Source organism: Numida meleagris, chromosome 23 (assembly GCF_002078875.1).
Source record: "Numida meleagris isolate 19003 breed g44 Domestic line chromosome 23, NumMel1.0, whole genome shotgun sequence".
Classification (NCBI taxonomy): Eukaryota; Metazoa; Chordata; class Aves; order Galliformes; family Numididae; genus Numida; species Numida meleagris.
Window position 1 is genome coordinate 3,692,154 of NC_034431.1, and position 9,740 is coordinate 3,701,893.

At 59.1% G+C, this 9,740-nt stretch overlaps 2 protein-coding genes across 3 annotated transcripts in view; both read right to left on the bottom strand.

Moving 5' to 3' along the window:
• SORL1 (sortilin related receptor 1) overlaps nucleotides 1-269 on the bottom strand; it is a 38,957-nt gene extending 38,688 nt beyond the window's left edge. The window contains exon 1 of one of the 2 annotated variants that reach the window (XR_002432626.1): nucleotides 37-269. Coding sequence is in view for 1 of the 2 variants with exons in the window: in XM_021375903.1 (XP_021231578.1) it covers nucleotides 37-240 (204 nt within the window). In the remaining variant the exon portion in view is untranslated. The remainder of the gene's footprint in view (nucleotides 1-36) is intronic. The other variant, XM_021375903.1, reaches the window with a different exon arrangement.
• Nucleotides 4,559-9,734, bottom strand: SC5D (sterol-C5-desaturase). The gene is made up of 5 exons (XM_021375853.1): nucleotides 9,718-9,734; nucleotides 8,705-8,921; nucleotides 7,008-7,140; nucleotides 6,454-6,554; nucleotides 4,559-6,166 (listed from the first exon to the last, which is right to left on the bottom strand). The coding sequence occupies exons 2-5, from the start codon at nucleotides 8,912-8,914 to the stop codon at nucleotides 5,741-5,743; spliced, it is 870 nt and encodes a 289-aa protein (XP_021231528.1). The 5' UTR covers nucleotides 8,915-8,921; nucleotides 9,718-9,734; the 3' UTR covers nucleotides 4,559-5,740.

Below are 9,740 nucleotides of genomic sequence, written 5' to 3' on the forward strand. Positions count from 1 at the left end.
CGGTGGAGGGGTGGGGGGGTCGCGGCCGCCGCTCACCTGTCCGTACACCTGGATGGGCTCCGGCGGGCGCTGCGCGGCTCGGCGGCTCCGCGGGGATTCTTCGGGTGCGCCCGGCGGGACGCGCAGCAGCGCGGGGCCGCCCCCCGCCGCCCCCCCCGACAGCAGCAGCAGCAGCAGCAGCGCGAAGCGGAGCGGGGGCAGCCCGGCACCGCACTCCCCGCCGCTGCTCCGCGTCGCCATGTTCGTGGCGCGGGGCCGGGCCGCGCCGTGCGGGACCGATGGAGCCGCGCCGCCGCCCGGTCAGAATGTGCAATGGGCTCCGCCGCGCCGCCCCGCGCCCGCCCCCAGAGCGCTGTGTTCCCCCCCCGTCCTCTCCCCGCGCCTCATCGCGGGGTAACCGGGCCCGCGGGGTGCGGGCGTCGGGGGAAGCCGTCATGGAAAGGCTGAGTGGAAAGGGTATAGAAGCAGCCGTCCAACGCGAGGAAAAAGCAGAGGTTGAAAAGGAGCGAACGGAAAGACTTAAAGATCGGCTGTAAGGAGCTCGGCGCTCAGAAATCGGCAATAAAAAAAAAAATAGTAATTAAAAAAAAAAAAAAGAGGTGCGTGGTCCTAAGTTGGCGATCTGAAGTAATGGGAGGTCGGTGGTAAAAAAAAAACAAAACGGTGATAATAAAGAGGAGGTCAAAAGGAAGCTGTCTGCACCGCTAATAGAAACGAGGACTGCAAAGTACACAGTCTAAAATCAACAGTGAAAATAAGCAAAGTACACAACCAAAAATCAACAACAAAAGATAAACATTAAAAAAAAAAAAAGAAGCCATTACAGAGCCTGTGCAGCCTGTGTGCATCGCGGGGATCACCGTGTGTGCCAACCCCGTAACCCATCTGCGTGGTGGAGGTGATGCGTGGTGACGTGGGGACGGTGCAGACCACTGCTGTACTGGGGGGCTCGGCTCTCAGCACTGGGGGCTGCGCTTGCAGTGGCTGGGAGAAGCGGGGGGCACCTCGGTGTGTGACCCGCTGCGCTCTGCTCCCCTGCATTTGGCTGGCTGGAATAGCTGTAACATTGCCCAGAGTGTTCCCAGAGGTACCTTTCGCCTAGAAACCTAGTTAGCGTGTTTCAATTATGGAGCCAATACAATTAGAAGCCCTCCTAATAAAGCTCTTAGCTGTCTCAACTCGGGTTAATGTCCCCCTGGAGGACCACGGGTCACCGGGGTGAGGGCAGAGTTGATAGGAGATGTTTGTGCATGGATCCATGTAGCTGCTGTCTGCAGGTGGGGCCAGCAGGGACCCAGCACAGCGCAGCATCCCTTCCCCAAAGTGCTGCCCCAAACCCCGGTAAAAAAAAAACAAACGGATTCAGAATAGAATAGGAACTGGTGAGAAATGAGGAACTGGCCCAGTGATGGTTTGCACTTTGTGTGGGTGTTTGCTGTCTGCTCTGAGCCCCAGGGTTGCTCCTGGAGAGGGTGGGTGTCGTAATTCTTCTGTGCATAGCCCCAAGGAAGAGCTGGCTGCTGGAGAAAGAGGTATGAACGCGTTGTCATGTGCAAGGGAGCTGTTTTCTGGGCAGATCGGCCTTTTTCCTGTCCCCAAAGTGCATGTGTCCCCAGCCAACACTGCTGGCTGCCCACAGAGGGAGGCAGTGCTGTGCTGAAGGGTAGCCCCTGCATGACCCCATGTGTAGAAGAGAGAGGCTGGCCACAGGGAGCAGAAGGCTCTTCTCCCAGGCAGGAGGTGTGTAGGTTTGGGTACGTCAGTGGCAGACCCTGTTTTGTTCTCAAGCAGCTTTCAAAGAGATGGCACACAGGAGGGTTCTGGGCAGATGTGCAGGCAGCACAGTGACCCACTACGGGCAGTCTGCTAGGGATGAACAAGGCAGTGTGCAGGGGTACACCCCCCAGGAGCCCTTCCTCAGCTGCACTGGGCACATGTCACCTGTATGGTATGTCCCTTTCCCAGGTCTGCATTCCCTTTGATGTAGCAATAGCTGCACTGGAGATCATACCAGATCCATACGGTGTCAGAGCTCTGCATGAGGGTGGCTGGCTGTCATTACCATTGGTCTCATCCTCATTTGGAGAAGTGCACGCAGAGCTCTGGGGCCGTGTCACAGCACCTTGGCAAAAAGCTGCGGCTGTCTGAGAGCATCTCCCTGCAGCAGAGTCAGCAGGACCACGTGCCCGGGTGCTGTGTGTGTTTGGCTGTGTGCACATGTAGCTTTCAAAGCAAAGCCCTGTGGTGTAGTGTCCACATGCAGAGGGATGTTCTTTCTGGCAGCCTCTACTGAGGCATGAGCACTTGCTTCTCGGGGTGTGGGGTTCTGCATGGTGCGTGCTGGCATGCAGTCATGTCATAGGCAGCAGTGCTGGGCACCCACATCCCCACTTAGGGCTGGCACAGCTGTCCCACTGCAGGGCATAGCGACGGCATCGCCCCATCTGCAAGAGTAGGAGGGCCCCCGATGCCTGTCCCTGTAAGGAGCGATGGTCAGCCCTATCTGCAGTAAGGATGGCTCCCAGCTTTTTGGCTTGGGGTTATTATCCATCGCGTTGATTCTTCCTCCCTGGCTTGGGAAGGAATGAGGCTCCTTCCACACCCCCGAGGCGCAGCACCCGTAGAAACCCCCGCTCCTACGCTAAGCTCAAGCAGGTTGCTCCGCTCTCCTTGTTGAATTGTCCCACGGTAAATTAACGCCAGTGCGCGGAGCAGCTGGCGCAGGCGGGGCCGTGCAGGAGCACAGCCGCAGCCTACGGACGCACGGACACACGGACACACGGACACACGGACGCACGGACACACGGACACACGGACGCACGGACGCACGGACACACGGACACACGGACGCACGGACACACGGACCCGGCTCCGGCCCGCGGGCTCCGGGCGGTGCGGGCTGCAGCGCCACCTGGCGGCCATCCCTGAAAGCGCAGGGGACCACGGGCTCCGCGGTGCTGGAGAGGTTTCCATCGTGAAAGCGCCGGGAGAAGGATTTATGTAAAATAGAAGTTGCGGCCTCTCTGCTGAGAGATGAGGGCATGTGTAGGAGCGAGGTGGTTCTATGGAGGATGGGCTGTTGCATGCAGGGTGCAGAGGGAGGTTGCGTGCCCGAGGAGTGTGGCACATGCTGGGTCACGCTGCACGCTGCCCTGCAGGAGGGCTGGCAGAGGGGTGCTGGGCAGGGACGGAGCTTTACCCAGGGGCCGATGCTGGCAGGGCACTGTGCCGATGTGCCAAGGTCTGTGCTGCTGTCACCGTGTTGAATCCAGGCTTTGCCTCGACCTTTGGTGTTTGCCTGGGTGCCGAGTTACTGCACATCCAGAGTTCATGTGCACGTGGGATTGAGTAACTGAGGGGAGGGGAGAGCAGGGGCGGGATGCAGGGAGATGAGGGGCAAGCCAAGGGTGTGGGGGAACGCACTGACTGGGCTTAGAGGGTGTGTGACCATCACAGGGGACTGCACGAGGCCCTGTCCCAGGAGAGGGCGCACACATCTGGCTGCAACGCCGGTCTCCCAAGGAAGCAAAGTGTTGTATGGGCCCCCTGTGATGCAGAAATGCTAAGCCACGGCCTGAGACAGTGATGGAGCACCTGGTGGGAAGGCAGGGCCAACCCAGGGGAGCTCAGGTGTATGCAATGCACCTGAGTGACTGGAAGGAGTGGAGCCAGGATCCACCCCTCCCAGACCTCATTTAAAGGTTGGCAATAGAGGTGATGGGATATCACTTGAGATCCCTGTGTACTTGAGGCTTTCCAAAGGTAAACAGCATTTTTTTTTCCCTTTGTTTCTGTATCTACAGCTGTTGCTTTTGGGCTTGTCCTCATTTGCTGTAGCCAAAGGCTTTGCCACCCTGCTATTATCCCTGTACATTCCATCACATTAGAGCATACACCTGGTATGGAATGGGAAGGTGCTCAAGACAGGTGCCAGCCTATGCAATGTGGGCAGTGGAAAGAACAGTGAGAAGTGTGACAGCATCATCTCTTGGCCCAGTCCTGGAAGGGAGTTGGTGTTACTCTAAACCAGGCAGGAGCTTGCAACAGCATGTCTGGGCACTGATGCTGAGAGCTTTGTGTGCCCAGTGCAATAGTGCTGTGCAGGTGATGCATTGGAAAGGCTGTGGGGCAGCAATAGGAGATGCCTCCCACTTGTGCATCTGGGAACCCTTGCAAGGAATAAAGGTTCACCCCCTCTTTTTCCCTCAGGTGGCTGCTGCAAAGTAAGGGGGAAAGCATCACCCTTGGGGCACCCTATGTCACTTGCCTTGGGCTGGGAAGGCAGGAGGCTGTGTTACAGCATGGGGAGGCTTGAGGGAGTGGGGGTGACAGAAGCAGTGCTGACAGTGTGCAGCAAAGCCCAGAACAATGCTCACTGTGCTCTGTTGTTCTCTGTGGCTATGGCTCAAGAGCACAAAGCTGACAGAGGGGCCTGTGGGGCGGTACCTTGTTCCTGTGGGGTTGAGAACATGGGGTGATTGGTGGGAGTGGGCAAAAATGGGGTGCGAGGGTGGTCTCTGTACTGTCTGGAGACTGAGAGTGAAGATGCCACATGCCATCACAGTTGGCAAATGAGCTTTATTAGAGGCTGGTCTGACCAAAGGAAGGGCGGTCACGTGTCTGAAGGAAGCACACTGGCTGTTCAGGGGGGAAAACCAGCCAGGAGCTGCAGTTCCCCCATCCCCAGCTTCTGAGTCCTCCTGCTTCCCCTCCCCTGACGTTCCCTCTGAGCTTGAGGGACCAATGGGGTTCAGTGTCTGCCTCTGTCCTCCAGGTGTGCCCCTCTGCGATAAGTCCCCATGTCTCATCTTCAGGTGAGATGAAGGAGCCCCTGTCCAGTGCTGGTAAGTCCCAGTGCATCCAGAGGCTGAGGAACCATCAGGAGGACCCACGCTGGCTGCACAAAGTAGGAGGCCGTGTTTTTTTTTTTTTTATTTGGGGAAATCCAGATGTGCAGGTCACACCGGAGAACAAAATGCACAATGCCATTTGCCTCTCATCTTGATGTGACTGGACCTGTCAGCATCCACGGCAGCTCAGGGAGGAAGAGCAATGGGTGCAGATGGATGGAGACCCGGTGACGTGCAACAATACTGCAATGCTGTTAGCGTGCAGGGCCCCACAGGTGGCGGTGGCAATGGGGTGAGCTTGTGTTGCAGTTGAGGTTTGCAGTGTGAAGCAAGGATGAAGAGTGCTGCTCTGGGAGCAGGGCTGGAGCTCTTGGAGCTGTCAGTGTGCGTGTCCTGCTGAGAGGGCAATACTCATGGTCATAAGGGTTGGAGAGGGCACATGCTGATGTGGGGTATGAGCATGGCATGTGTATTCCCCAGATGTCCAAATAGCAGCAGCTTTGCGTAGCGTTAAGGTGTCTGAGTGCTGTGAAGAGGGGTGGGGATGCTGGGAGGGTCCAAGACCCACGTGCAGCGTTCAGCCAGAGCCACCCGTGAGCAGAGGAGGTCCCAGAGTGGCTCAGATGGTGAGGATGGGCTGTGAGTGGGCGTCCATGGGTGGTGGGCGTGTGGTGCAGAAGTGGAGGAAACTGTGTGGCATCCTCCTTTCCGTGTGCACATCAGCACGTGTGAACCTCTTGGCCCAGCGGAGCGAGGGGTTTGGGATGGTGAGAACTGCTGAGCGAGGGGAGGAGATGGGGACTCCTTCTATGGGGGAATGTTGTCCAGTAAGGCTCGGGAGGGGTGGGATGAGGCAGAGTCTGTTGGGGTTGCAGCCAGCCCGGGGACACCTACTCGGTCTTATCAGTGATGTCTCCATTGGGACACGCTGAGCCATTCTCCCTCAGCTTGCGCAGGTAATCGTGGGGGCCCTTGCCCTCGAAGGCAGTGGGGCTCTTGTAGGATCCCCCAATCTTGTCCCAGAGGGTGAAGTACTGCCCGTAGTTGTAGTCGAAGTAGAGGTGGTGGTCGGTGTGGTGGGCAGAGCCGTTGATGACGTGCCGTAGCAGTCGGGGCACGCGGTAGTCGCCGTCGTGGATGGAGATGGTCCAGACGTTGACGAAGATGTAGAGGCCCAGGTAGGTGACTTTGTGCAGGGGGAAGAGGAAGGGGTAGACGTGGTAGGGCAGGCTCTGCATGAAGCCATCCACGGGGTGGAAGGCATGGCTGGCAAAGGGCGTCGCGATCTTCCAGAGGTGGTGGGGCTTGTGGAAGCGCTGCGGGGAAAGGACAAGTGCTTAGAACAGGACTCCCTTTCTGGGCCCATCCATTTTGGGATAGCTACCTACCAGCATCACTGAGGACAGCTGTTGTGTGTGGCCAAGTGACACAGGAAAGGTGGAGTCAGAGAATCTTTGTAGAGCCATAGGTTCTAACCAACTACAGGCTCACTTGTCCATGGGGATGTGAAGAGGAAACATACAGGTCTCTGGGCCACCCATCCCCATTTTTTCCAGGTGCCAATGCCCTGTCTGACAGCTCATGCCCCCAGAAAGATCCCTACCTTATAGAACAGCTTGTGGTGAAGACCTCGGTGTATCCAGTAGATGCCCATGTCAGTGAAGAAGAGGAAGGACAGCATGCTGAGGAAGACTCCAGGCCAGCCTAGGGGGGAAGTCATGTCAGTGCTCCTCCTGCATGCCCCATAGCTCCAAGGGGTGAGTGTGAGTGGGGAGCTAGGGCTTCATGTGTGCAGGGGTGGGGGGAAGAGAGCAGGGTCATGGTGGGGAGAACTGAGTCGGGTCCTGAGGGATTAGGCAGCAGGAGCTGGGATGTCATGCAGTTACAACAGGGTGTGCCATCCCCTTGGCATTCTTGACCCTGAGGTAGGGGTTTGGCTGTCACTGTGAGTGGGCCGACAGGGTGCCAAGGGCATGAGCTGGGAGGTGGCCTCAATCGAAGCTGCCAGCATCCTGTGCTGCAAGCTCAGGTGGGGGGGCATGGGAGGCATCTGCAGGCCTTCGGTTCAGAATGGGGAAGAAGAAATGTGTGGAGATGGGAGGGAAGAGCGATGGAGAGCGCAGGGTATGGGGTGGCGGGGCCTGGGCAGCAGCTCACCGTAGGGGGAGTCCTCAATGTTGTCGTACAGCTTGCTGTAGCCCCGGACCTCAGCAAAGAAGAGGGCGACGGTGGGAACGCTGATCCAGGGCAGGGAGCGCAGCGCGTAGATGATTTCCCGTTGCACCTGGTTCTGCGGGGAGGCAGAGGGGGAGCCGGGTCAGGGGACAGCATAGGAGGGACCAGGGGAAGGAGTGTGAAGTACAGTGTACTCACTACCCCACTGAGGCCACGGGGAGGGCAGGCATCTGGCATGCTGCTTGGAATTTGGGGCAGATGTTTGGGTGTATATCTGGGGCAGGGTGTGCAGAGAGGTTGCTCTGAGGAGAGCTGTGCTGTGGGTGTGGAAGAGCGGGGCTAGCACTGGGTGCCAGGGTCACCTGGAGCGTTAGCAGTGCTGGTGGGGGAAGAGAAGGGGTCTCAGAAGCATGGGAGCCTGGGAGTGCAGAGCTGGGGGTGTCATGCAGGGTCAGGGGCTGGTGAGTTTGTCTGAGTGGTGTGCTGAGCCTGGCAATGAGGAAGGCTGAGCTGCAGACTGCCAGGGAGGGGGTTTGTGGAGCTCTGTGTGTGCAATGTCTTATTGCTGCTGGGCTGCTCAGGCCAAAGCGGGATGCCTGATGTGGGGATGAGCTGCCAGGCATGATGGTTGATGTCAATGGTCAAGAGGCATTTGGATCCTGCCCCAAAGAAATTGCTAGGTTAGCCCTTGAGCAGTCAGGCACTTGCTTCTCTGTGACTTTTAGTTCATATTACGTGAGTTTTCATCTATTCTACTCCTCTAGTTGACACCTTTTGTATTCTGTGTGACTCCCATTCTATGCAACACCTATTGTATTTTAGTTCAGCCCCATCCTGTTCCATTCTATTCTGTTTCGTTTCACTCTGTTGTGGCCTTGTCTGCTTTATTCTACTCTGTTCTAGTCTACTCCAGCCCACCCTTGTGAGACAGAAGGGACACCTCAGGGTGATGATGGAGAGCCCAACTGCATGTTGGGCCAGGGAGGGGCACTTGCCTGTCATCAGCTTCACAGTCACCGCCAGGCCCAGCACTGTGGGTGCTGGCAGCAGCCTGGGCTTGGTGCCTGTGGTAGAAGGAAGAGCCACAGGCCTTGGGTGTTGGAAGTTAAGGGTCGTATCGGGGCCCTGAGGCACCTGTGAACACAGGGCTGGGAGGGAGCAGGCCCAGGTCTGGGTAATGCATGTGTAGGGCTGCTGGAGTGGGACAGGGCCCCAAGGCTGGAGTGAGGTGGTCTGGAGAAGTGGGGGGTTAGGGTGTAGGATGTGAGGGGCATTGTCTGTGGGGTGGCTGTGCTGTGGATGGGAGGGTGTGGGGACAGCAGGGATGGGAGGGAGAAGGACTGGATTAGAGGGAACTGTGAGGTGCATGGTAGAAATGGGGCCTTCAGGCCTGCAGAGGGGCCTGGGGCAGGTGCCACCATCCCTGGGGAGAGCCTGGGTATGGGGGGGAAAAAACAGCACCCTGTGTTCCCCCAGTAAGACTGGGGCAGTCTCAGGGTGGCAACAGGTGAGGAGATTGTCCTGAGAGCAGACAGACCCTGGCTGGGGGTCAGTCCTGCCCTGTTACATTCCATCAGGGAGAGTCAGGCTGCTCTTGGAGGGGATGGGTGGCAAAGGAATGCCAGCAGATCTGGGACGCGCTGGGGAGGGAGCGGGGCGCGTGCAGCCGTGGTACCCACCTCTAGGAACTGGGGGTGCTTCTTGAGCTCATGGTCGAAGATGAAGTAGTAGCTGAGGGTGCCGAAGAGCAGGTAGAGGGCGAGCGCCCCGAGGTTGGTGATGACGAAGAGGCTGAGCAGCTGGCGGCAGGGCTCGTCCTCAGCCCAGCCCGCAGGGTACACGTAGGGAGTGAGCAGGTGGTGGTCAGCGGCCTCCAGCACCAGGTCCATGGTGGGTCTGGGGGGGAGAGGGACGGAGGGGAGCACTTGCTGGGTGTTCTGGGCAGAGGCCGTGCAGGGAGGTGCGCTTTATAGGGGTGTGGGGTGTCTGTGAGCTGTCAGGTGTGGCTGGGCCAGGAGATGGAAAAGTGGGGCAGGCAGGGGGAGGAGGGAGTGGAGCTGTTTTGTGTGAGGAGAGGAGCGGGGGGCTCTGGGTTTGCGGGGAATGGGTGTGTGGGGTGGGAGGCAGCGCTGTCCTCAGGGGTGGAGGGGGGCGGGAGGGGGAGGCCAGCAGGGTTGCGAGCCCATGGCACAAGGGACAAGCTGTGCTGGGTCAGGGGATGCAGGGGAGCAGGATGCAGAGCAGCGGGGCTGCGTTGCTCGTGCCCGTGCGTTGAGGGCGAGGTGAGGGGCAGGAGGCTGCCGTGGTGGGGCACGATGGGGGAGGCAGAGGGATGTCGTCGTGGGGCCAGTCCTCCTCCAGGAGCCGCGTGTTGGACACGGGGCTCTGCGGACACCAGCGGCGTTTTAGGTTGGCGTGGGACCCCGAAGTGCTGCGGCTGGGGTCCTGCGTGCTGCTGAAAGCACGGGGGGGTACGCTGTGGGGATGCAGCCGGGGCTCTACGCCTGTTGCAGGAGGAGGCACAGGCGGCGAAGCGGATCCTATGGGGGCTCCGCAGCGCGTGGGGCGAGCTTCTTCCCCCCCGCAGGCCCCCCCAGGGTAGATCGCCGTACCGGGGCCCTACGCTCGGGTGCCGCCCGCCCGTTCCCCGCTCCCACCCTGCCCGCCCCCCGCGATCCCCCGCGCCCCGTACCTGCCGGCGGGCCCGAGCGCGGC

What these genes read in the sequence shown, in the direction of transcription:
- SC5D (XM_021375853.1), bottom strand. Translation starts at nt 8,914, where the DNA reads ATGGACCTGGTGCTGGAGGCCGCTGACCACCACCTGCTCACTCCCTAC. An exon ending in AGCACCCCCAGTTCCTAGAG is followed by an intron (nt 7,141 to 8,704) that starts GTGGGTACCACG and finishes GCCTCCCCGCAG; the next exon opens with AACCAGGTGCAACGGGAAAT. An exon ending in ACCACAAGCTGTTCTATAAG is followed by an intron (nt 6,167 to 6,453) that starts GTAGGGATCTTT and finishes CTTTCCCCGCAG; the next exon opens with CGCTTCCACAAGCCCCACCA.